Source organism: Aulostomus chinensis, chromosome 8, assembly GCF_037954235.1.
Source record: "Aulostomus chinensis isolate RoL2024-O1b breed Wild chromosome 8, RoL_Achi_v1.0, whole genome shotgun sequence".
NCBI classification, from domain to species: domain Eukaryota; kingdom Metazoa; phylum Chordata; class Actinopteri; order Syngnathiformes; family Aulostomidae; genus Aulostomus; species Aulostomus chinensis.
The window spans coordinates 9,329,798-9,357,293 of record NC_141327.1 but is presented as its reverse complement, the minus strand read 5'-3'; the positions used below and the strand labels follow the sequence as shown (position 1 = coordinate 9,357,293).

The 27,496-nt window shown below is 42.1% G+C and overlaps 1 protein-coding gene across 7 annotated transcripts in view; it reads left to right on the top strand.

Annotated features, from left to right (window-relative positions):
* The window catches only part of LOC147257027 (axin-2-like), a 100,440-nt gene extending 79,741 nt beyond the window's left edge, over nt 1-20,699 (top strand). For 2 of the 7 annotated variants that reach the window (XM_086210755.1, XM_086210754.1), the window contains exons 6-15: nt 7,220-8,176; nt 10,437-10,577; nt 13,057-13,159; nt 15,092-15,232; nt 15,825-16,246; nt 16,384-16,533; nt 16,655-16,888; nt 17,010-17,114; nt 17,694-17,819; nt 20,273-20,699. In XM_086210755.1, coding sequence (XP_086066881.1) covers nt 7,332-8,176; nt 10,437-10,577; nt 13,057-13,159; nt 15,092-15,232; nt 15,825-16,246; nt 16,384-16,533; nt 16,655-16,888; nt 17,010-17,114; nt 17,694-17,819; nt 20,273-20,399 — 2,394 coding nt within the window. In that variant the 5' untranslated portion in view covers nt 7,220-7,331 and the 3' untranslated portion in view covers nt 20,400-20,699. Of the gene's footprint in view, nt 1-5,445; nt 5,925-5,994; nt 6,043-6,113; nt 6,450-6,759; nt 6,776-6,927; nt 7,127-7,219; nt 8,177-10,436; nt 10,578-13,056; nt 13,160-15,091; nt 15,233-15,824; nt 16,247-16,383; nt 16,534-16,654; nt 16,889-17,009; nt 17,115-17,693; nt 17,820-20,272 lie in introns of those variants that run through there. The other 5 variants (XM_086210753.1, XM_086210758.1, XM_086210752.1 and 2 more) reach the window with 5 other exon arrangements.
* The last annotated feature ends 6,797 nt before the right edge of the window (nt 20,700-27,496 follow it).

The window sequence follows — 27,496 nt, the reverse complement described above, 5'->3', positions numbered from 1 at the left end:
TGCGGTGAGGCACCAGGCGGCTAAACGTCACCAGGGATTGCGCAATGCCTCGGCTAACTGTGCTGCATGCTACGCAGTGAGCCCGTATTGCTGTCTCTTTCTATGTCGCGATTAAAATGTTCAAATACTTTTGCTATATAAACTACATTTCTATAGTTTAGCTGGTGAAGAATATAATGTATAGTGTTTTTGTCGAAAACTGTATGTGTGTATCGTGTTTCTTGTGCTGAGCGATCATACAACTGCTGCGAAAAGGTGCCGGGTGAGGCACGCAGTTCTCCTGCCTCATGGAGGAGGCGCTAGTGAGTCCAGGGATTCTGCTTGGGCCTCCTCCGCTCCACTGCAGAATAAGTGACAGCGAGCTACAATTTACTGTAAGGAAAGTCAAGTGCAGTCATTCAGTTATTTTTTTTTCTCCTGAGTGGCCGTAATGTCACAATGGAGGATTACATTTGTAAGCTAAATCAATTTTTTAAATTGGATTTTCAGTCGAAGCAGGAGGTTCACGCTAAAGTATCCAAAGTGCTGAAGAAGCTATGGCAGACAGAAGCCAAAACATGGAGAACATTTTTTGTCTGTTTATTATTAAATGCAGTTTTTTTTCATATCTTTACAGATCTGATTGTGATGAAGTCAGTGCCTCACCAGCCATGAACCTCACTGCACGTCATTGTAGATGAGTGTTATGAGAAGTGATAGATAGGAATGAAATACTTTCCTTACCAACACAGTGGACACAGTGATTTGATGTAATACCTCACAAACCCCAGTGTAACTTTAGCCAACAAAACAAAACATTTGTCAACAACTAGAATAGAAGTGGCCACTACTAATCATGGCACACTTTTTAAATCAAGATCTTGAACCTATCTATTTAAACCTGATATAGAGGAAATACAGATTTAGAGGCTTGGCAAAAAAAAAAAAACCTGGACTAACTAACAGTCAGCTGGTCTTTGTGAGTCTCAGCCTCCTAAGTTCTTGTTTGTGAAGACAATTGTGCAGGTTTTGTTTATTTCGTATATGAGTACTTGAAAGGCACCTTTCACCCAAATATTTTTGGGTTAAGTGGCGCTTTTAAGGTCTTAGTACAGCTAATTGACGGTCAGTTTAATATGTCTGTAATCATGGTCCACTAAATTGAAACCCCTTTTCATGTAATATTAACATTTTTTGTCCACCTGGTATGTTTGGATGTGAAATGATAATGAAACTCTATCACAACACAATGCACTCTGTGGACACAACCATACTCTGAACTGAACCAGCACGTTGACATCACAATGGCTCACTGTAAAGAATATATTTTTTTAAAAATCAACCACTTTGCAGTGGTTTGATGGTGTCCATATTGTTGATCGCTGCTGTCTTATCCAGGAGTCTGCAGTCTATCAGTAGACCTCCTGATCAAGGGGACATTCATCATTCATTCCTTACACTGCGCTGATTTGCTGTCAGGCTCGCTGTTGTCAGACAAATTTTGTTCAGTATTTTTCTGTGTCATTTGTCTGATACCTGTTAAGGATGACTCAAATTGAACAAAGTGAACTTCTGGCTTTCACAATTCGGATAAAAATCATTTTATGTGTCAAGCATGCAAAGAATTCAAAAATATTTTTACACATAAAATTGTTCCAGTCACATCACTTCAGACGTAATTGGCACAGTTAAAAAGAGTAGAGTTATAAAGAGTAGAGTATTGTTTTTTAATATATATTTTAATAATGAGAGAGATGGATGGAGCCAGTGCACCTGTCTGTTTGTCCATCCGTCTGTCCACTTTGGCACATTTGCTCATTTCTATGCATTAATAAACATTTCAGTGACCAAAAAATATTCTGGATCATATGCAAAGGACAGAGTAGGAAAAGAAAGTGATTATTCATCCTCAATGGCCACACACACCCCCACACCTTTTTTAGCAAATCCCCCACTCATGTATCAAAAGATGACCATTTTGTGTTTTTCTTTTGTTTTTCAACCTAGCTGAAAACATTACCTGATTGTTAAAACATCTGATTTGTTTATACTTTTCCAAAAGTTGAAATTAAAGTTTATTTTCTCAAATTGGGCCTTTTAAAAGGAATAGTCTTAACAAGCCATAACAAGCAGATGAATAGCTGGCTTCTCAAATTTTAAGGGTGTTATGCACCATGTCCAACTTCAAAGCCCGTCTTAACTCCACACTTTAATTGTATCTTCTTCAAGCCTGTCTGCTTGGCCGCCATCTGATTCTGCTGACGACTGCACTCCTCTCTCTTCTTCATGCTCATCCTTCTATCTCTCCATTCCTCCCTCTTCGTCTTTCTCTATCTGTCATGACAGATACACCCCCTCCCGCGCATCTTTCCTTCAGCTCTTCTAAAGTCTCCGCTACAAGTGTCAACTCAGGCACGAGCCCTAAATTACTTTTTTTGGATGAGTGTTGTCATCTACCACTCAACCTTCAGCTCGTGCAAACAGAATGATGCGATTTGGGCATTTTTCCTCTCTCTCTCTCTCGCTCTCTCTCTCGATTATTTATTTCTCTATCGCTCCTTTTTTTCTCTATTTCTCTCTGAGCCTACAAACAGACATTCACGCTTCTCTCCATATGGGCTTTAATTTGCCATTGTCCCCCAAGATATTCCTCGCTCAGGCTTGAGATAAAGGGATAATCACTTCAAAGGGAAGCTAGGGGGGGACTGCCCCCTCCCTCCCAGCTGAAAGGAGAAGTGGACAATACGCTAATTGAGAGGGGGAACTGATCACAGGGTCTGTTCAAAGGGATCCCTGGCCACGCCCCCTCCTCCCTCCGATGCACTTAATTTTATTAGTGTTTATGGTGATGCTTCAGCCAGAATTATCACTCAAACACACCACAGCCTTTGAACTCCCAAATATTGGGTTATTTGCAATTATCCACCCTCTCTACTTTTTTCCGCGCTATTTTAACACAAGTGTAGGATTTGAATGGAGGATAGGGTTATAAAACGGGCTTTACAGAATTTATTGTTCGCTTTGTGGGAACATATACTGTGGGCTGTGATATGATGCAAATCCAAACATTCTTATGAAAAAGGGACAAAAAAGAATAAAATGGGCCTTCTGTTTGAGTGATGCAACTAATGATACACCATCAAAGACTTCTGCAGTACAGTAACTTAGAAAAAAGAAAGCAATAAGGAAACACAGATGGAAGTTTATTTAACTAATGGTTACTAAACTTTATGTAATAATTCAAATATTTTTCCTGTTGTGTGACCTGTACCGAAAACAGAGAATCGCATACTTTATATTTTCTATTTCTTAAATGTAGCCCTTAATTAAAGACAAGCTTCATTTCAGGTTTGTGTGATACACCAGATGTCCTTCATTTTTTCCCATCCACAAGCATTTAATTAGCCTCCAACTCACCCTCTTTTATTGGGGCTTCATAGCAAGTCATTGGCTTTACTCTTGTCCTGTATTGTCCTTTTAAAGCATTTGGATCTGTCTGTGACATCATTAGGGTCCCAAAAAAAGGGGTCAGGCCAGGGTCAACATCAAAATAGGGGTTAGTTGTAGCTACTTTACAGCACCCTCTCTCTTTGTCAACACTATACACAAAATTGGGCATTCAAAGGTCAACTAATGTTGTCTGATGGGGTCAGCATCTCAAACCACTTTCCAAATCAATTTTAATTGCCACTTTTGTCTAAAGTGATCCTGACTGTTATAAGACTAGATATAGAACATGATTAAAAATAGAACTTTATATGCCATTAAAGGCAGGCTGAGCAAGGTATGAATGACATTCTCCCACTGCCAGCAGAAATCAAACTCTGACTCTTCTTTTCCTTCACATGTAATTTGATTTTAATGAAGATATCATTTTATTCTGAACTGGAAACATCACACTTTTGACATTGTCCTGCACATTTATAACTCCTCTTTATCTCGATTCCCGTTTAAAAATGGACTTTAAAGGATTTAGTGCTCAGATATCTGTAGAGCGACATCTCCCATGGCTTTAATTTGGGCCTGATCAACAGAGTGCCGCTTGCATGTCACAGTGCTAATGCTGATGACCAATTTTGTCATTTAGTGTTCCATCTTGCAAGTGGGCACTTTAGAAGTTTGGGAAGTTTTTTTGCATTTTGGGTGCCAGATTGTTCGGATATGTGGCAGTTATGTGTTATTTTGTAGAGCCCTCCAGTATAAACTGACGCTGAGTGACAGAAGGAGACTGTTCTGTTCCCTTATTTATGGCTTTATTATAAAATGTCACAGTGAAAATGTTTTAAAAATGTATGTTTTAAGCTGGAATAACCACATGAGCTCAAGGCATGCAGGGAGTGGTTGGCAGGATGTCAGAGCAATATCACAACTATAATCCACAAGTTAGAGACCTGTATCAATGAAAACATCTTAGTACAAGCTGGTGGAAAAGAGTGAGCTATGAATCTATATTAAAAAAATGATAGTCCAACCCCTCACTATTCAGTCCACTTGATTACATGACACCCTGAATGTGTTGAATGTAAAGACCTCAATAAACAGCAAAATACACACATGGGAACTGCAACACAGCATGCATATTTCTTTATGTATAATTCAAAATGAGTAATCACTGCTCAAGGACCTCGGAAAAGGTGGATTTCATTAGTTTTCTTGTCCTGTACCATCATTGAAGTTTTGTGAATTTGAATCCTCTGACTTATATGATTATATTCTCCTTTAAAGTTGATTTCCAACATCAAAGGGACAATATATCCTTTGAAGTACCATGGGACTGGATCACTGTCTAACCCACTCTTTAAGATTCTGTCACAATGACATTAGGGAAGTCATGTGAATTACTGAAGACTGGAGAACAGCTCTTGCCTTTGCTCTCTGGCCAATTTCAATCAAAATGTCATGCTGTGCCATTTTCCCTGAATGTTCAGCTAGCAAGTGTGTTAGGTTGACATCTTTGTGGCTAAAAGTCTGTGACTAATATGTAAATTATTTGACAGTTACACTCCATAGGATTATCCAGTTTGGCTGTAATTTGAAGAACATTCTTAAATGATTGTGGACATTGTTTAAGATTAGAGGGTTGTTTTGTTTTTGTTTTTTTTACTTTAACTACCCTTGGGCCAAATGAAGTATCACAATGGCACAAGCTGCCTCAGCTCCCTACACTGAAACTGAAAGAATAAGGAAACATGTTGCAGAATGTTTATGTGCAAGAATGCCTGTCATAACCCAAGGGTTTCTAGTACCCAACTGTATGTTGAAGATGCAAGGGGCAACAAACGTCTCATTTTTGTTTTTTGTGCTTGTGTTAAATCTGTGTGTAGTACCAGACGAACAGTACGAATAATGCTTTTGGTGCGGCAGATCACTCACTTCTGACGCTCCCGAGGCCTCCGGGAGTTGGCGGAGATCGCCTGGCTTTGATAAGGTCCTGGCACACGCTAAATTATTTCCTTGTCTCTAAATGTTTGTCAAACCATATGTAACTTCAGAACGTATTAATATGCTGCCAAACGGACATATATTTCTGTATATTTCTGTTCTTTTGCCGGTATTTGGTTCATTTTATCCTAGTTTACTTCATGAGTTGTTGCGGAGATTAGCATAGTGTTTTTATCTAGCTGCCGGGACCAGGCCAGCGTTTTTTTCTTTTCTTTTTTCCTCCCTACTTTGAAGTCCACAGTTACACCGTCAGTCCAGTTGGTTTAGAGACAGCCCGGAGAAATTCTCTCTCCCGCCTGCCTTGACATCTTGAAGCACTACCTGGGGAGAAACCCTAGGTACCCAACTGTATCTGCTTTATTAGCGGCTGCATTCATGTGGTCCAATGAGACAGGCATTACTACGGGACGGAGAGGAGCACCGGGGTGGTTGGCAGAGCCTGTTGTTGGGCGACTTAACTTTTAACGATTTCTAATCAGGCAGGGTGCTCGGCTACACGGATGGTAAGTTATAGCAAAGCTGTTCCACAGGCCCCCTCTCTTGGCCGCTTTGATGTGCTGCTGCTAAGCTTTGAAGTTGAGAAATGCGGGATATGTTTCTTGTTTGTGGGCGAGAAATACGGTAAGATAGATAAGAAGCTTAAGTGTGTGTCTCCGTATATGTGTGTGAACGTGTAACCCTTAAAAAAACGAATCGAGTGGCGCGTCTCTTCTTGCTGGGAAAAAGTGGGATGTATTCCTTCAGTTGGAGCCCCCTCCCCTCCTCCTACTCCAGATTTTGACACCCTCGGTGATCTATATAGGGACCGAACCTGCCTCTTCTGAGGTCATTTGTTGAATGAGACAGGATACATGAAAGTACAGCCGTTTTGCAGCTCGGCAGGACACATGTGGACATGGCATACATCGTCGCTGTATACATGTTGGATTACGATTGTTTGGATCGTATTTGTTTGGAGCGTATATAACTACTGAAAATGGAGTAACAATCCAACTTTTTGTTACTCTGACTTGCTCTTCTCTGCGATGGTATGTTTTACGCACTTATTACGTATTCCTCCACTTGATCAAGCATTGCTTTGACAGATCTGTTGCCAATTGAAGTCACAAAGTAATTGTAACTTTCGGTAATCTAATATCCTGATCCGATCACATGAGGTTTTCCGTTGAGTGAACAGATCAGAGCGATGTCGGAGAAACAAGCAGGTATGAAGGCTATTGATCGTGCAGATTTACGCACGAACGAGCGGCTGTTCCCACGGGGCTGCTTAGCCCTTGTATATTACGGGTCATGGTGGTGCGGATCAAATCCAACGCCATTTGACTATACATTTCTGGACTGGAGGGGACAAAGTGTGAGCTCCGAATCAGTGTGTGTGTGTGTGTGTGTGTGTGTGTGTGAGAGAGAGAGAACGAGAGAGAGAGACGTGCATACCGGGGTAGGGTTACGGTTGTCCAAAACAGTTCGAGAATTAATTTGAGTTGAAGCCTGTGACATTAAGGAAAACACATGTAGGCGAGCCACAGTTGTGAGAGTGCGGGTTTGGCTTGGCGATACAGTTATTCTTGCAAAAATGGTTTTTGATGTAATACATTAATGCTTGTTGAAAGACGAGGCTGCAATTGGTCTCTCATTGAGATTATAAATAGACAAATGAAACGGGGAGGTGAAAAAGCCTTTCATTTTTCTTTTCAGTGTGAACTCGGTGAGGGCTTTTTAAGAGGGATTGTTTACTTGATGTCTGTCTTTGAAGTTCAGCAGGATATGGCTTTGATTAGATCAATACTTTGTGTTCCAGAGTGAAGAGGAGCTGAGACGCTCCCCCGCTGCTTCTAGAGAGTGAGGAGGATTAGGCTGGAGCTGAGTGGAGGCAAGACGGCACGCTCACATAGGCAACCGGAGCTGGAGCCATGAGCAGGGCGCTGACGGAGCACATCAGCAGTAGCTTCCGTGAAGATGCACCTCGTCCTCCGGTACCGGGGGAGGAGGGAGAGGCGTCATGCTACAATCCCAGCAGACCTGGCAAAATGAAATCCCTGAACAAGGTTAAAGATCTCCCCGTCGCCGTCGCCGCCGCCGCCGTGCCTCCCGGCTCCATTCCGCGGAGGAACGAGGATGGACTCGGGGAGCCAGAGGGAAGCGCGTCCCCGGACTCACCCTTAGTCCGGTGGACCAAATCCTTGCATTTTCTTCTGGGTGATCAAGACGGCGCTCACCTCTTCAGGACCTTTTTGGAACGGGAAAATTGCGTGGACACTTTGGACTTTTGGTTCGCCTGCAACGGCTTCAGGCAAATGGACTTAAAGGATACCAAAACGTTGCGAGTTGCCAAAGTTATCTTCAAGCGGTACATCGAGAACAACAATATAGTCGCTAAGCAGCTGAAGCCCGCCACCAAGACCTTCATAAGGGATAGTATCAAGAAACAACTGATTGATTCTGCCATGTTCGACCAGGCACAGACGGAGATTCAGTCCAACATGGAAGAGAATGCATACCAGATGTTTCTGACCTCTGACATATACCTCGAATACGTGCGCACTGGCTGCGAGAACGCAACGTACGTGAATCATGGTGGTCTCGGTAGCCTCAAGCTGATGTGCGGATATCTTCCCCCTCTCATTGAGGAAGAGGAGTGGAGCTGTAATGACTTGAAAGTGAAAGCTTTGGGGTCTGTGGTTGGACTGTCTGCGAAAACCTTGAGGGCTACTGCTACCATCCGGACAGCAGCTGAAATTCTGGAGAACAGTTGCAGGTACGGAGGCATGTCTTTCTTAGTACATTTTTGTGTTTGTGGGTTCTTTTGTATTATTTGTTACTTTCCTCATTTTTATCTTCATTAGTTAAGTCAGCAATTATGTGGCAGTTGGTTGTTATTTAACAAATGCCTTAGAGAGAGAGAGATAAAGGCAGTTGATCAAAGGGTCTCAGAGGAACATGCCTGTGTGTTTGTGCCCTCCTGCCTTGCAGTTAGTCAAGGGTTTGAAGGGGTGGAGGGGCGGGTGGGTATAAAACATCAATGGATCTGAGCCTTCCTTTTAAGTAAATGGTGTCTTGCAGGCAGCCCTCTGCTGGCTTGCTCAAGTTTCCTGTGCTTTGAAAACCTTCCTCCGGTTCAGGCATGAATTCAGACTCCAAGCGTCAGACTGTTACAGGACATGAAATTGTATGACACTGTTGTAAAGTGATGCAGCATAGCTGTCCTTATCCTCCTAGCTGAGGAGATATTGTACACCATAATATAATGTTTTAAACCCAAAGAAATGCTTGCAGTAAAGACAACTTGTGTAGACAGTCACACTCCAAGCAGAGGTATCGTTCTCTTAGGCACAGATGAAAGCATTTTAACTTAATCATAAGAGTCAGTCACACACATTTTTTCAACAGTTGAAATCTTATTAAACCAGGAACAAAGGGCATCTTTAATTTTTTGTTGTCCTCCGAATCACTTTGTCTTAAAGTTTGGACGCAAATTGTGCTTAGTCAGTTTGCAAAGTCTTGAGTCTTTGGTGTTTGTAGGAAAAAGTGTCATTAATGATAATTCATGTTTTCCTTACCAAGAAGAGCAAACATTTAGTGAGTTTAGCATGATGTTAAATTACATTGTCCAAAGTAATTGTTAAAGGTGAATAGCTGAGCTGAAGCAGGTCCTTCAAAGGTGCATCTTTCATTTTAGCAGATGTCAGAGAACATCATAGCTGCTTGTCTGCATGCCATGCTGTGTTAGGATCCAGTAATCAGGGGGGTATTTTGAAATGTGGGTTTTCCTGGTGTGATGCCCTGCATTCTTGGTTTTCACCGAACAAAAATAAGGAGAGAGCCCCATTTTTCCCCTTGTGTAACCCATGGTCTCCCCCTTTCTTCCTGCCCCTCACAAGCTCTCTGGGTCAACCAATTTCCATCTCAAACATGTGGAACTAATTTTGCCATTGCACAGATTCCCTCTGTCTGATTTTTAAGAAACTTCCTTTACTCAACTCCAAATTGATAGAACCACTTGCTCATTTCCAAAAATCCAACCACTTTTCATGTAACTCAGTCTTCTCCTTCCTCTGCAGTCCAACAAATTTGTCTCTCCTTTTTGAAAGACAAAAAAAAATCTGTCTGACAGATTTTGCAGAGAGAGGCGGAGACAAGAGTAGGGGAAGGGGGGAAGACAGGAAGGGGAGATCATGAAGGAAAGAAAAGAAATGAAGAGAGAGAGAGAGTGGGGGTGGAGTAAGCCCAGCTGTGCTAAATACCTGACTCTTTGCGTGGACCTTCCAAAGGTCAGGTTTGTGTTTGGGGCCTACGGCTTTAGTCATGCTGGGGTTCTCCTCTCAGCACTCCCAGCAGAAGGCATTCTCATAAAGAAAGGGGCCTACTTCCCCCTCCCTTTAAAAAGCTCAAGTTCCCCCTTCGTCTTCTCTCTCTCTTCCTCATCCATCCCCTTCACTAATGGAGCAGGAATGCAACACAGCATGAGAGTAGAAAGACACAGAGAGAGAATTTAGATAGGAAACAGAGGAGATTGGCTAAAGGAGCGGCCCCAGCCTGGATGAAGTTGGAGACTGTTGAAGAGAAAACATGCTAGGAAAGAGAGTGGTGTTGCAAATTAGAAAAGTGGAGTATGGGCCTGGCCAAAACAAAAAGGTGAGGAGAAAGAAGGGTAAAAGAAATTAAATGCTGTTGTCAATTTGTACACAGTATTATTTTTACTTAGTCTGTCACCCCTCAAGCACTACGAACACACTTGCTCACCTCACACCCTTCAATGTTAAGTGCGAGGAAGGCACAAAAGACTTAAAACCAACAGTTCCATCTTTGACAAGTTTTCCACATTCCTCAGGTGCCAAAGTTTCATAAAAGTGGCGACTAATTACAGAAATTGTCAACAAAATAAACTGTAAAGCATTTACATTTGTGTTACAGTTGAATAAATTGAGTATTAGAAGGAATCACATGGCAATAAAGACCATCTAGCTTTTCTTCTCTGTCTTGACTACACCACATTAAGTTAAAAATGTGGTCCACAGGTCCCACCGTCGAGGCGACCCTGCAAGCCCGTACTTTGTCAACTCCGGCTACATCTTTGCTCCTGCCACCAGTGCCAATGACAGCGAGATCTCCAGTGATGCCACAACAGATGATTCCATGTCCATGACGGATAGTAGCGTGTAAGTTTTTTAAATTTTGAATTCAAAAAGTTGTTGCATTTCAACACATCTTGTTCAGAGGGCTCATTTCCATTCAGCAAACCCTGGCCAAAGCTCTGTGAATATTATTATTCCCCTTGTGTCAGTTCAGTCAACACCTTTCCAAGAAAGCGTTGAGGGGTGTGAAGGAAAATATTTGGCATTGTAGTTCAATGGACTAAGCATTTCTTGCGGCCAGAGGACAGTATTGTTTGAATTATCGACTGTAATATATTTTAATTAGACAGGTAATTCTGTTTATGTGTAGTTGTTGCTGTGGCCTCCAGGGAGATAACTCTGGGAAAGTCATTATGTCTGAAGACCTTTTGAAGTTTATTCTGATGCATTGTAGGCTGGAGAAAAGGGAGAAAAATATGAGATTGTCTTGATGTGGGTGGGGGGCGTTGCCTCATTTTCCTCAAAGTTGAAATGCATCCATCCCACCCACACTTCTGCCACAACAGACTTGTTTTTTCATATTATCTAATCGCTTTTTCCCTTTGAAGAGCTGAAGGAGAGGGGGAGGGAAATGGCCATTTGGGCCTCAAGACAAACTCATTGAAAAATGTTGGCACCAAATGAAAGGACACTTACTCACATGGTAGGTCGGTTTCCTGCCACTGGCCTCTGCAGTGTGCTGAGATCATGTGTCTGCAAGGCTTTCACGGGGGTTACTCATTGCTAGGCCTCAGGACAGAGGAAGTCCCCCTGGCCAGAGTAGGGCACCCCCCCCCCCCCCCAAAAAAAAAGAATCACCTCCACCCAGCCCTCTGCAGCTTCTCTCTTCTACCTTCCAGATCCAATAGGAGGAGTGGTGAGGCTCGAAGTGCAAGGGAGTGAGAAAATAAAGTGCATGGAGTATAAAGGGCTTAACTGAATCGCTTTCAGCCTATTGTTAGGTGAGGGGAGCTTAGGGGGATAAAAGGGTGGCTGGCTGCTTTGAAAATGACTTGCACAACTGAATAGGAGATCCCCATAAAGTAAGGGCCCATGAGACCATGAAAGAGTCTAGGGCTGTTTTCTCTTCCAAAACCTGCACAAAGTACCAAGTCGTCAAATGGTCCACCAGGGTGGGGACAGTTAAAAACAGAGTATGAGAAAAGCTGTCAAGCCTCAACTTGGGTATGATGTTTTGCCTCAAACCTGTTAAAGCACACCTTTCCTCTGGCCTGTCAAGCTTAACTTGTAAAGTTTCCTGTATTAACCACACCTTTCAGGTTGATAGCTTCTAGTCTCAAGGGTGCAGTTTGTGAAGTATCGACTTTGGCAGTAGGGCCCACTTAACTTGTACTAATGTGCATAATATCACCTGTCCGGCTCCATTGTCTGGTTGTCCTTAACAATGTCAGTTAAAGATGTGTCTTGCAGAAGTTGCTCATTGATGAACAGTGTCAGAATTTGTCAAAGTGACATTGTAAGATTTACTGTCCTTGTCTGCAACTCTTGTCTCTCTCCACCCCTAACTAATTTCAATAAAAAAACACAGCTTCTTCTTCTCTCATTTGAGGGAACAATTTGATTACTGTGTCCGTTTAAAGCGGTTAAAAGGCACACTGCAAATTTGAATCTCATTTGCCAGATAAAGAACAAGAAGAAGAGGATTTGGGAAAGGGGTGGGGGGTGATGGAAGGTTGGGTGGGGGGATTTTTTCTCTTTTTGCTTATATCTTATTTATGGATTTACTTGGACGCTGGGGAATGCTGCTGCACCAACTTCAAACATTACCTTATCTTACAAACCAGCCTTTTGATGTTGCTCAGATCAGAGGCTCACAGCAAAGCGCTTGCCAAACGAAGATGGCAGCGGGCGCATATGTGCATGAGTGTGAGATTTCAAAGAGGCAGCAGAAAAAGTAGCGTTTGGGCTAGGTCAGACACTTCTGAGCAGCCAAAACGGCCAAGATAATTGGCCCAGCTTAAGTGGCAGCTGACTAGAAAAACTAGCAAACACAGAATGAAAAACTCAGAACAAGCTTCCCTGGAAAAAAATAAATTTAATTGTCTGTGCTCTTCCTAGTGACATATCTATTTTCATAATAATATACCAGAGCTACAAAACTAGCAGCAATTGCTAGTAGTAGTTTGAGGGTAGTGCTTATACTTATTGAAGGACTGTAGACAAAGTTGACTAGGGCTAATCTTATCAGTGTGACTCCTCTTTTGAAGACCACAGTTGAATTATTAGCATATATCACCCATTGTTCAGGTGTTGTTTTGTTGCCTTGCCTTTTAAGACTTCTGAGGCTTTTTGATGTCACTGTAATGTGCTGTTACTTCACGGTGTTGTGTCAGTCAGCTCCATGATGGACTCATTTTAAAGGATCTCCCACCGCAAAGATTGGCAAAGCAGTTGGTTTGGAGAAACAGTTACCTAAATGAGCTAAAATAGCATCTATTTAGTTTTTTTTAGTTTGGTCTGTGATTTGTATTTTCCAAAATATAAAATCTTTTTTTTTTCACAGAGATGGAATCCCACCATATAAGCTTGGCAACAAGAAGCATCTCCAGCGAGAGATACATCGCAGTGTCAAGATCAATGGCCAGGTTTCACTACCCCACTTTCCTGTAAGTCCTTGAAAAATTGCACTTCCGGTTAAACTGTTTCCTGCTAAACTCAAATTTTTACATGCTGACAGACACCTGGGTCCCAGTTCCCCTGAGGAGTTCTGCTATATTTTTGTTTATGTAAAAAAAAAAAAATTCAGAGAGCCTGTTGTGACAGCCATCTCTATTTTATACCCCAACTCTGTCTAAAAGCTGGGGAAAATCAAAGGAAGGATTTGCATACTACTTAAACTCTTCTGCCGCTGTTTTCAGGCCCATATTATTCCCCATACAAGTAGCGTCTGTGGGACTGTAACTATATGATCTTTGCATTCCATTTCTATAAATTCAGTATGTCACACAGCAGCATCAGAGCTTTGTATGTTTTATGTGTCAGTGGTACAGCTGTTGTAATATTGGTAAAGAGGTTGGCAAATTCAATCATAAATGACTGAAAACTTTCTAAATGAGATGGTTTCAATCCCAGAAAGTAAGTATGAGACACAGCGCCATTCTACTATAGTTTTCTCACCCTGATATCTGGTCCTATTACTATTTGGGTCACTGCTTGTGTGTCTGTGTGTGTGTGTCCGTGTGTGTGTGTGTCTGTGTGTGTGTGTGTGTTTGCATGCGCGCGCATGTGTGTGTGTGCGTGCGTGTGTGTCTGAAAGCTTTGAAGATTTATTGACCTGCTGACATTGTTGAAGAAGCTTGAAGGAACTGGATGACAACATACTGACACAGGTTAGGAGGAGGCAGGTTTGTTTGAGACAAGAAAAGAAATATGAAATGAAATTCTTTTGTCTTCATATCCAAACACAGGTTTGTGTATGTGGAAGTATGATGTGCGTGAGTGTTTTTGCATGCATTTGACAGTATTGTCTGTGCCTTCTTTTTTCTCTCTTCCTCTCTTTTCTCTCCCTCAATCCCTTTTCCTTTCCCACTTGCACTCCTTTAATGTCTCCCCCCTGATTTGGAGATGGCTCTGTCTCCCGTGATTCACCAGCCCCAGGCAGGGGGGGCCCCGTGCAGGGCTGACGCTCCTTTGCCAGCAGCTCTGCTTGCCTTTCTTCTTCTTCCCTTTATCATGTCTACAAAGAGATGAGAGGAACAACAAAAAAAAGTCAAAATCAAGAAAGCCAGTGTGCCAAATAACAAAAAAGTAAGAAAGGGAGGAGAGAGAAGCTAGTGCATAGAGTTAAAGAAAAAGTAGGATAATGTGACTAGAGTACCTCTGAGCTGCCCTTCATGTAGCCGGAAATAAATTACTACTTCCCCTCTGATCTTGCCAGTATTTGACTCTTCTATCCTCTTTTCCCTCCTTGTCCCCCCCTCTCTCTTTTGCTCTCTCTCTCTCTCCCCCTCTCCTTCCTCTCTTTCACACACACACACACACACACACACCATCACCACTTCACATGTACACATCTCAACCCCTTTTTCTTTTGTCACGCTGTTAATTTTGTTCCCTCCTTTCCCTTTTTTCTTCCCTTCTTCTCTCTCACTCTCTTCTCCGTCGATGTCTGCCTTTTATTCAGAGATTTAAAGCTGCGTGTCCCTCCCACCCCTAGTGTGTGTTTGATGTTTGACAAGGGCCCTTTGAAGTGTGCTGACTTCAGAGGCTGCCTCGCTGATGGCTTGGTCGGGCTACAGAGGGTGCAGGCAGGGGGCCTCCCCTCCGAGCGAGACCAACTGCTACCCCGTCATTACTACCCCCTCTCTTCCCCTCATCCAGCAGCCTGGCACTGCCAAGGGCACTGGGCCTGAGAAGATCTGGGGAGTGATGGGCTGTGGAGAAGGTTCAGGTTAGCTTGAGGGCAAGGGCATCTGGATTAGGCTTTTTGGAATGGTTGCAGGCTTTTTGGAACACGATTGGATTAGGGCGAGGGCACCATATTGCATCCATCAGAAGCACTAAGTAGTGTCCTTCCCCCTGTGTTCTTTACCCTACAGAGGACCCATCGGTTGCCTAAGGAGATGACCCCCGTTGAGCCCTCAGCCTTTGCAGCCCAACTCATAGCTCGACTTGAGAAGTTGAAGCGAGAACAGGACACTATGAGCTCATTGGAAGAAAGATTGCAGCAGATCCAAGAGGTACAGATCCACACAAACCAGCTCTAAACACCATGACACTTCCACCAACACTTATCACTTATCATCAAATCTATCCAAGTTAGCATGGGATAATAGGTCCATATTGCACACAAAATCTTTTATGCCAGCTATTGCATGTTGGTGAACAGGCATATAACCAGGGGATTTGAAATTCTGTCATGGTTCACTACTTCTTCCTTTTTGCTTTCTCTCCCCACTATTCTATCCAAAAGAACTTAAAAACTTATGTTTCTAGACAAGTTTGAAGTTTCTTCAAATAGTTAGTACTTAGCTACTCTCCAGTGGCACGTTTGCTGAGTATGTGTAGTGCCAGTCTCTTTGTAACGCATAGGCACACTCTGCATTATAGATGAAGCACACCCAAAGCCTGTGAGGGAAGATAACAGTGTGGCAAAAAGGAAACTCAAATCAAGTTATTCAAGCGTTTGCTCTAACTGACATCAGAGGATAACAGATATAAGTTGGTGTAAGTTGAGACATAATTCCACTGCTTGCTTTCTTTCACACATGACAGTGTATAAATGGTTCCTCAATTGCCTGATATTTTTCAATTCTTTCATTGCCTGTCCAGGAGGAGGAACGGGAGGAAAGTGCAGATCTCACCTGCAACACCTCTCTACAACACCCTCTTCTCACATCTGGCACCCAGTGTGAGGAAGATCCCCAAACAATCCTGGATGAGCACCTATCCCGGGTTCTGAAGACACCTGGCTGCCAGTCGCCTGGTGTGGTTCGCCATTCACCACGCTCCCACTCCCCAGATCGGACAGGTGCCTTAGTCTCCTCCAGCCATGGGTCCTTCTTTGGTGCTTATCCTGGGTCTACCAAGGTTCTGATGACAGGGAGGCAATCCACAAAGCACATCCACCACCATTACATCCACCATCATCACGCTGGGCCCAAGACCAAGGAGCAGATAGAGGTTGAGGCAGCTCAACGTGTGCAGTGCCTCTGCCCTCCAGGGGGTGCCAATTATTCTGACTTCACCCCTATGTGAGTGTAACTTCTAAGCTGTGCTGAAACCAGTTTTCAGTCACCATTATTAGGGATTACTACTTAACTTTTTAATATTTTCCCTTTGCCAAAGCTGTTATATGGGCTGCTCTAACTTGCCACTAATTTGTCCTCAGTCGCTGCAGCACTTTGTCCAGACGGCCAATTAAGGCCACTGATGAGGGTGTGTTGCCACCACATCTCCCTCTAGATGCCACCGACCGCTCTCAGAATGTTTGGCAGTGGATCCTGGAGAGTGAGAGGCAGGGCAAGCACAAGCCACACAGGTATGTTTCTATCTGTATTTCCCATAGCACCATCCATACTATTAAGTGGCCTCCTGAAAACAATAATATCATCACCAGCCATACTTTTTTTTTTTTTTCTTTTTCTTTTTTGTTGGAACAGCACACAAGGCCTAAAGAAGCCCAGTCCCCTTGACATCAAGACCCTGCCTGGTCGGACTCACTCTTCTTGGGTTGGAGGTGGAATCGGCACTGGGGCTTACCTCCGTGGTCACCACCCTGTCCACCCGTTCATACAGGACCCAGCCATGCCCCCCCTGCCCCCACCCAACACCCTGGCACAGCTAGAAGAGGCTTGCCGCAGACTAGAGGAGGTCTCCAAGCCCCCAAAACAGAGGTAGATAAAACTCAAATAATCATGCATATTCCCCAACTTCAACATTCAATTGATCAAATCAGAGTACAAAGTAAACAATGTCCAGTCTTGATGAATGTTTACCACTCTATGAATTCTACAGGCACTCAACAGCAGCCAGCAGCCTTCAGAGAGAGAGGAGCCATCCAGCAGCTGTTTTCCCCAATGGAGGCAGCCCTCTTGCCAGCCCTGGACTCCAAGCAGACGAGTATGGGTTTGTCTTTTACTGTAGAATGTAGTCTTACATTTCTGTTATCCTTAATTTATTTCACACTTGTTATCTAGTTGATTTAATTCCTCACACACTAGACATTTTTCTGAGTATTACTGCTCTATCAAGGGTTATGTTTTAGCTCCCTTCCTCCCATATTTTTTTGCTCTTCCCTTCAAAGCGACATGCTGTGAGTCAGCATAGCTATGGCTTTGAACTCCTCTTCTTTGCTTTTTAATCATTTAAGATTAAACATGCTTTAATACAAAATCCTAACTACCCACCATTCTCCTAACACACCCACCCACCACTGGAATCCAACAAAGATGTGTTGAGTAGCCCCTGGTAATTCAAGTTTATCAGCTCCTTTCATACCTTTGTTGATGAATGGGGTGGGCGTTTGATGTGAAGCCACAGACAACCTTACTGTGAGCCTTTTTTACTTTAATTGGTTGATGCTTGGCCAGCTAGCAGTTTGTTGTCATTCTTGATTAATAATTGTTAAAACATAGTTCAGCAGTCATACCCTTTCATAAGGCTAGGTGTTTAAAACATGTTTTCATTCTGCATTCATAGGTCTAAGGAGCTGGTGGTCACCTACTTCTTCTGTGGTGAGGAGATTCCTTATCGTAGTATGATGAAAAACCACTGCCTCACCCTGGGACACTTCAAGGAGCAGCTAAGCAAGAAAGGCAATTACCGGCAAGTACATCACTCCCACTGTGTAGTATACCAGAACATACTCGGATAGATTTACGTTCAAACCTATTAAAATGGGTTAGATGGACTTAACTGTGTTTTTATGTGTTATAAGTCACAAATAGCCTCATCCACTGAGTGTGCAGCCCATTGGTTAAAACAAAACTGGGTCTGGATTACTGTATTCAGTGCTTTCACAGTGAGGGGGGGGTTCTAGAGTGAATTTTTTTTCTCACATCTGGTACTGATTTCCATGGTAAGGCAGTTTTAATAAATATGGCTTTGAAGAGTGGGCCGTTTTATTTTGTGCACAAAGACCATTGCTAAGCCTTGAAATTCCCCTTCCACATTATTGCATTAGGCATTAAAATCAAATGCCGCAAGCACCTTATTCTGTTATAGACTGGTAGTAGCTAACAGGGTAAAAATAACCCAACATCAGATGACACGGGAACATTTTTAAAACTAAGGACTTGTCAATTAAAATACTGTGGTCAGCAAGTTTAAAAAAAAAACAGTTTAAGAAGAAACTTGCATTAGCAATAACTATTCCCACTTACTAGTATTTTTGTGTATTCCACTTAAAAGGCATCAACATCAGAGTGCAACCACATCTGCGTGTGAGTCAGGAGGGAGAAGGTCTGCAAACAAGTTCTTGTTCTCCTGCTATCCCATAATTCTTTAGTGAGAAGGAAAGGGGAGGTGGGGATGAAGTGTCTGACTTCAGTGGCAGCAGAAAGTGTGGAGTTGGTTAATTTGGACATGGCAGCTGTACAGTGGAGAACAGTACACAGTGGCTCTGCCAGACAATATTGGTGCCAGATGTTGCGAAAAGAAAAAAAATTTTGCCACATAGAACATGTTCCAATGGAGAGGCTCCTTTTCTATCATTCTCTGAAACAAAGTGATAACTGAACTTTTTGCAAACATAGCTTTTGTTTTAAATCCGAACAATTCCAGGTCATCGATTCATTTGGTTTCTTCTAATGAAGATCAAAAGGTTAAATCCTGCCCAGCCAAGTTTAAGAAACAGAGAAATACCCTATTATTAAATAAGAGCACTGTATCACATTGCTTCATACTTCAGGAGAAGCTTGCTGTTGTGCTTGCACAACCTCCTTCTAATTAATTGGTATGCATTTTCAATCAACGTGGAAAATAAAATTATACATTTTCTTTTCTGCCCCTCCTTCCATGTGATGTTTGAATGACTCTTAAGCTGAACAACTGCTCATGAAAGACTTTCAGAAAAGCTTTTTTTCCTTAGTCTTTGTCTTCTATTGTATTCTGAATACAGGCACACATGGATAAAATGAGACATTTTTCCATTACAAAGCTTATCATTAAATCCCCCCCTGCTGATCTTTTGCTGGGTTAAAAGTAGAGAGGAGAAAGCATTAGGAGCTCTAGGAGACTTCACTGTCACTGGGACTAACCTAACACCGGGGAGTTATATCTGCTTGAGAGAAAAAGAGGAGTGGGCTAGCTAGGTGACCCGTGACCTCTAGGAGACTGTCTGAGTAGTTACCACCTTCCTGTCTCCTGGGGCAAAGCCTCTTAGGGCTCGGCCCGTATCCAACCTATCACACCCTCTCACTGAGGCAGGGAGGGCCCCAACCCCGCTTCCCCCTGCTTTCTGTGTGTGTGTGTGTGTGCGCACGTGTGTGCGTATGTGTGCATGCACGTGCATGCATGTGTGGGTCTGGATGTGTTCATGTGCATGCAGTCAAGTGCACTTTTGCAGTCACAGGCAGACTCTCAGGCACCTGAAATGTCAAGTCAACCTGTAGGACAGAAAGGCCCTTGATTTGACAGCTAGCCCAATTAGAAACCATTGAAACACAGAAAGAATGGGGGAAGGGGGGAGTAGTAGCTAAAGAGGGATACAAATGGGATGAGGTGTCTTAAGACAGCCTCTAATTAACCCTTCAACTTAAATAAGACCTTGCAGGACAGGTAGGCATCTGTTGAAGCGCCAGTAGTCAAGATGAACAAGTGGATGAACAGACAACCATACGAGGATGAAAACACACACACACACACATATATGCATGCAGGCTGTTTCTAGCTTGAATTATCACAGGGTGTGTTTAAACGAAGGGTTCAGCTCTGTTTGTGGAGCAGCGTGATGTGGAGTCAGACTCTGTCTTTTGAAGTGCGCAGGGATGGCATTGAAGGCTATGACTAAGTTGTTTTGAGCAGGATCCATTTCTGGCTCTCAAAGTGTGAGTGTTTGTGTTTGATTTGGACTAAAGGGAGTTATGTGTGCGTGTGTATGGAAGTAGTCATGTAGGCGCCTCAAAGTGGTTCAAAACACATTTGAAATGTATCAGATGCACTCTTGCCATCCTGTCAGGTTTTGTTTGGAGTCACTTTTTACTTATTCAATTTTTTCACAAAAGCCTACACTAAACATTCTCTAATCACAGGCTTTGCTCTTTGTTTCTCCTCCTTAGGTACTACTTTAAGAAGGCCAGTGATGAGTTTGAGTGTGGTGCTGTGTTTGAGGAGGTGTGGGAGGATGCAACCGTGTTACCCATGTATGAGGGCAAGGTCCTGGGCAAAGTGGAGAGGATGGACTAAAAGCCACTTTGTCTCCAACCAACAAAATCCCTTTCCAGCCCAACCAAAAGCCTAACTGTCCCTAAAGACTTGAGGAAGAGACTCCGTCATAACAAAAAACAACACTCATTTCTTAAGATTAAGCTAAAGAGAGTTAATATATCCAGTACAAGAGGAGTGATTGAAGGAAGATGAGCCAATGAAGTATGCTGAATCCAGAGGAGGCACTGCCCCTCCAGGACATTCTCAACCAATCAGCCTTAGAAACATGAGGGAACAACCAATATGAGGATGATGATGATGATGATGATAAGAGGCCAGTGGGAGTGGGGGTGGGCTTGGGTGGGGGGGGGTGGGGGTTGGGGGGTAAGAGACACACTACTTCTTGAATACAACCACTGAAGCTGGAGATGACTGTTTTATTGTGTTCACATTGGCCTCCAGGCCAAATGTAATGAACTACCAGGCTGGATAAAGATGCAGTGCCACCAGCCTGCTCTTCACATTACACTCCAATATTGTTACAAAAATGTCTGTACATGTGCATATACATACATGCATATATGTATATATACATGTATTATATATAGAAACTTTTTCATGAATTTAAATTTGTACTGAGTATTTATTGAAAAGAAAAAAACCACCCGCTCTTCCCTCTCAAACCTGTTTTCCTTCCTCTCCAATTTTACAGCCAATGGGCAAGCTGCTTTGAATGTTGGAATAATACTGTGGTGATATTATTTAGTGTTTGTTTTGTTTTGACTTTACACAAAGGACATGACACTAGCCTAGCACCTCCCATAGCCTTGTAGCCCTACCTGACCCAATCTAACAATCTTAGTGGTGTTCTTGTCCCAGGCATTGTCCTTTCACTGTTCTAATAGTCAATCCCAGTCTTATATGCTGCTGATAGTTTGTAATGATATGTTTTTCACACTAGCATTTCTTCCCCCTTGCTCTCCTCCTTTAGCCCTTTTTTGTCTCTTGGACTGGTGACAGAGTTCAATCTTTTTTGTTGTGCCTTGGTTTATAAACCAGACATTTCAAGGTGGTGGGGGGGGGGGTGACCTGGAGTACCATCTAATAACGGCAGTGTTTACAGCCCTCTCACCAACAAGAACGAACATGAAACTGTGTGGATCAGAGAATGAGTTCTTGAGGAATTCAGCTAGTGTGTCAGAAACATAAAAAAGTGAACATTAAAGCGAAATGGCTCCGATATCCTTTGAATGTTGCTACAGTGACATTGTCAATAGCAGAGCTCCTGTACACTTTGTAATTATGCATTCTGAAGTATGGATACTGACACACGTGATGCACACATAGAGTACGCACACACACAAGAACATTACACACAAACACACTATTGCTGGTGTTTTATGAGTACAGCACCTGTGCCTATATGGATGCCATACCATGTGCTACCCTGTTTCAGGGTTTTAATATATATCCCTTGGTTTTCAGAAGGGTTTTGTGTTTAAAAGATATTTTTATGCTTTTAATAATATCATGTAATCGTGTTTTGTTTTGTTTTTTACATCACAGCCTATTTTGTTTTGTTTCATTCTATCTAAACTGTAAATTATACATTATATAAAGAGTTTCATTTAAAGATTTACTTGGACCTATAATTATTGTAATTATTGAGAGATGTAGCCTTTATTAAAGTTTTATATTTTTCAAATGAATCTTCCGCTTGTAATCACTTCTTTCACTGTAAAAAAAGATGTATATATGTATATGTATGTACATACACATATGTGTGTGTAAAGTTGTGAATATATTAACTAAGCAATAGTTAATCATCACTAATAGTTTACTAAGCATTCATAATAAGTGTTATAATTGTTTCAAAATTATCAGACCAGGGTTTTCATAATGTTCCTCTTTACTAGAGTTCAAAACACAAGTGGAAAACGTGTGAAAAAAGATGACTTGTCTCTGAAACAAATAGTTAATGAATATAAGAAGTTAGTTCTCAGCGTTACAGAAATCACTAAAAGCCTGTAGCATTTGCTGCATTACAACCCCTCAGTGACTAAATGCGTGAATTCTGTACTCAGCAAATAAATGGGTGACATTTAGCAAGAAAATGAGGGCATAGGCTAATTGGTCTTATTAAAGAGCAATAACAGCCAGGGCCACTCTCTGACCATCAACACAAACATTAATGAAGCACCCTACGAAAGGCCTTACCATGTTATCCTCAATTATCTGGTTTTATTTCAGTGGCAGAGGGTAAAGAGTGTTAATTACAGGGCAATAAGTCAGTGGTTTGGGAGAAAAATGAGACTCACTCACTTACTTGTTGTTCACTTACAGCTCAATTCAAACTTAACACAAAAAGATTTAAAGTTGGCAAAAAGCCGAGGTAGCCAAGAAACAAGGATGACAGACATCATGACTGACAAGCTTGCACTTCTCACAAAATTATTTTCTGACTTCTTCCAAACCTGGTAGCTGTTCCTGGTAATATGGCACCAAAAAGAGGAAAAACAAGCCACTAATGCTTTGCGTTATGATAGGTGTTTCTCTCTCAAAAAGCATATACACACATTTTTTTTTGCCTTAAAAATGATTTCACTGCAGCTATTCCCTAAAAGGCTGTCTTTTTAATGCGCAAAAAGCAGAATTTTCCAGACTTTTCCATCAAAGGCATAGAGTGGTGAAACTTCAATACATTACCAGTGCATTACATTCTCTTGACACCCGAAAATCGATTTCTCCATGGTTTAATGTCACAATGACGAGGGTTTAATAAGGCTAGTTTCTGTTGAACTATCTGGAATGGGGCAGGTGTAGTCCTGCACCCTTCGACCCCCGACTCCCTCCAACTCTATTTTTACAGCCCCTTGGCGTTCTGGCTTTGAAGGGAAACCTATCCAGGAAAATTGCTTGCATTTTTTCCAACCAAAGTGCTGATAGATGGACATTGACTGTCACATTCCCTCTCTTGCACTTCAGTCCCCCACCCTTTCTGTTGCATTCCACTCCCAATAGGTGCTTTGTTGAAATGCAACGCAGGTTACATGCACTTTCTGAGGTTCTTGCTTCATGGAAACTTGACTTCTTACACTTGAATTTGAAGTATGCAATTCTTTCAACATTTATTCATCGACAGAGGACATTTACATTTCTTGACTTCACTGGCAGCATGTGCGTCTCTTCCATCTGCCCCATACACAACTACCTTCATCCCTGTCTTTTCTCCAAACAGTGGCATTAATTTTTCCTTGCATTGTGGTAATTGGCATAGCATGGATGGTGCTATTGTAAACAGGACTGCGTGCGACTGTTATAAAGAGGCACCAGTCACTCCCCAGGCTAAGCTAGTGTGTGAGGCAGACAGAGGCTGCTGCCTATTGTGCTGGAGAAGCCTTTGTAGATTTGCAGTGGGCCCCTGTTTAATCGCCTTCTCGTACACCGCCTGCCGACTTGCTTTGCATATTTAATTGCCAGGTAAAATCATTTTGTCTACAATCCTTTTAATTATTTGATTGTACAGTAACTGTAAAGAGTGAGCGAAGGGAAAAGGAAGGGATAAATGGGGATAGAGAGAAGGGGAGAGACAGAGATAGAGCAGCAGGCAGTGCAGCAAGAAAGAGGTCTGTTGCCAGAATAGACATCAAAGCTGTGCCTTGATGTTGATGTTGAATGGGCGTTAATGGTTTCTGAAGGCAAGAGATTGCGCAGGAAAAAAGGCAGAGCGAAAAGAAAGAAAAATAAACCCTCCTTTTTCTCTAACAATCCCAGCAGCAATCTGACTAAAGACATAAACATTGGAACCAACTGCCAGATAGAGGGCTTGGACAGACAGTAACCAAGAGTGAGAAAAGCTCATTGTATTGTTCACTTTTATTTGCTGTAATGACTGAGGGGTGAGTAATAGAGAGGAGATAGGTCAGTTGGACTGATTGGCAGGTCATTGATTGAGCCTTGTGTGAAATATCTACGATGGAAAGACCCGAGGACTCAAATCAGCATCTGTCATCTGTTAAGACTCCACCAAAAACCTGTAAAGGGATTATAGAAGCCTCCTCTAACGTACTCAAATTAGTTTCAGTTACATTTTGTAAACATTCAGTGTCCACCTGCACCCTTTGAATTTTAACTATTAAAATTCTATGACAAAGTTTGTGTCTTATCTTCACACTTGCAAGGGTTAGCATGTGTGCATTTAGAGCAGGAATTAATTTAGCAGCATTTGATATCCTCTGGGTCCAAATATTTGATTTGTACATTCTGAGATATAATCCAATTGAAGATATATTTTTGGTATAAAATATACTGGCATAACAAATATGAGTTGATCATGATACAACTTTATTGTCAGTTACAACTACAATGATTCTGCATCCATGAGTTTTGAGAGATATACATACACAAATGGGTGACACTGAAGGCAACATCAGAATGTCATGACACTCATAAAGTACATATCCATATTTGGGGACAGAAGGTGGTATTCTCACTTTGAAATGTCTGAAGTGTTAGAGATAATTGATTGTACCATTTTGTTATGTGTAATCGACAGAGTACTGGGCCACGCTGTACTACAGCGCAACATGACTACGGATTAAAATAACTGAAATAGAGTCTTGCCAGCCGGCCCCAAAAGGTCTAAATTGTCAGGCATATGTGCATCTGTACCTTCCTAATTCAATGTGAGAGGTCCCTAATGGAGACACTTGTTTGATTTCTACATTACAAATTGTCACTGAGGGCCATTGGCAATCAGGAAAATACCAAAAAATATTTCTTCTGTCCTCTTGGTATTGTAGTTCAACCATTCAGATATTAGTCTGGCAAAGCAAGACATTATCTCCATTGCTGGGTGGCTGTGCCAGCACAGGAAAGACATCTGGCTCAACCTGTTATCATTATAATAAAAGACTCTGGCTGTTTTTATTTCCGTAAGCCAATCATAATTATCATGGGTGGTGCTAAACCCAAGATGCGGTGATGATGGGCTTGCTAAATAATGTCAGGGGTAACCACAATTGATTGCGCCCGTAATTACTCCTAATGGCCCTGTGATGGCCATTAGGAGTTTGGGTGTACCCCAATCCATCACCCAATGTACATGTTACAATGTACACCCAATCCTTTAATGTTTTAAAAACCTCTTCCCATCTTAAAAAGTGATCTGGATGAGGATCACTGTTGGAATGGCATGAAAACTATACGGGATGTGGATTTAGGGTTTCTTGCCACTGCCCAGACATCTACCTAGATTTAGAAATCCCCAGCCTTTGTTAGGTGGAGATGTTGGATATCTAGTGCAAGACTCCAGGGTTCAGAAACCAGTTCACCAATGTTCTCTGCATAATTGTTTGATATTTTAGAGATGCACAGTTTGTATATTTTTTTGCCAAATCTGATTTCCAATTTTTTGTGACTTGCCAATACCCATTTTTGGCGATTTTCTGTTGAAGAACTACACTGCACTTGATAGAATGAAAAAAAATCCACCCATCCATCCATTTTCTATACCACTTATCTGTTGAGGGTCATGGGGGGGGGGGGGGGCTGGAGCCTATCCCAGGTGACATTTGGTGAGAGGCGGGCTAAGTTCTCTCCTACTGGAAAGAGGAACACAAGAAATTCTTCTGAAAATTAGTTGCTTTATATCCAGCTGTGTCTGACATGTCTTTTACTTATAGAATAAAAGCAGTTGAAAGCAGCAGCCAATGAAGGATAGGAGAGGCTGCAGGCTAGTTTTTGGCTCCAAGCTCTGACTACAAGCCTTACCAATATAGATTTGTTAGATTAATCAAACTGGTCAGGCTAAACAGGCGATGGATTTTTAAGTGTCTGATAAGGTTTTTGTTCATTTTTGGCTTTGCATGTCTTATAAATTGCGAGCTGTATATCCTCATTATTCAAGGTGAAGAACTTGCACACTTGACCCCAAAATTCCACATTTCTGGCTAATTCCAATCACTTCAGTCCTCTACATAGCTGCAATCGCCAGCTGCCTGCGAGCTTTGTTGATCTGCTCGTATTCTGCTGATTTGGATATTATCTTTGGATTTATGTGTTTCTGAGTATGTGTTCATAGTAAGTCCTTTTCAGGTCTGTTTTTGTTATCAGAAGTCTGCACATGGCATTTTATTTTGAAAATTGACCGTTCATATTGAGATTTGTTGTCTGGCTCTGCAGATTGATGCCCCATCTGTCAAAAAAAGAATTGCCACTATTCCTGGTGAAGTGATGTCCTGGCAAATGACGAGCCAGGAATTGGAAACGTGACTGAGCTGAAAATCAATCAGTTTCAGTCCCTGGCCGGGCAACGGGTGTCTCACTCCCTCTTTACAACCACTTCACCAAAATAACCATGCAGGCCTGCCTTATGCACTCTAAAGTGTTTCATCAAAACTGTTCAGCATACTACCTTGCTCAGAGTTTGTTGTTGTGCTTTGGGGATGGTGAAAATGGCTGCAAACAGACAGCAGAAGTGGCTGAGAAATGGTCTGACTGAAATGGTCGCCAAATACCTGCAGCATTGTTCTATTAAAGCAAACTACACTGGGAGTAGAGATAGTGATGTGTAAGTATGAGTATTTAAAAAGAAACTATAATATTAATAACGCAGGTAACACAGCCTTGTAGTGCCACAACCTTGATAATTAATGGGGTGGGAGGTCATCTACCTTTCCAACTAAATTCTGTTAGGAGAGAGTTGTACCAGCAGTTGAGGTTGGATTGAACATGTATAAATCACTTCTGAGTATATGAAGCAGGATTGTGTTAAATGCAGATGGGAAGTCCTAGAAGTCATGTGTTTTTGTTTTGTTGAGATGTTTGGAGATGAAGTGCACAAGCATGACGACTGCATTCTCTGACCTGCGGCTTTTCTTGTGAGCAAACTCAAAAGCAACTTGGGTGTTACCATGTAAGTTATCAACAGGTTCAACCGTAGTAGAGGGGCATATAACCATAACCATGTGTTGTCTGCATAACAGTAGTGGGAAACGCCATGGTTATGAATTACCTGGCTGAGCATGTAAATTAAAAAAGTAATGTCTCAAAATGGAGACCTAAAGGTGACCATGTTTAAAAAGGAGGATAGAGGAACTGACATTTAAAAAAAACCCTAAAAGTTACAATTATGA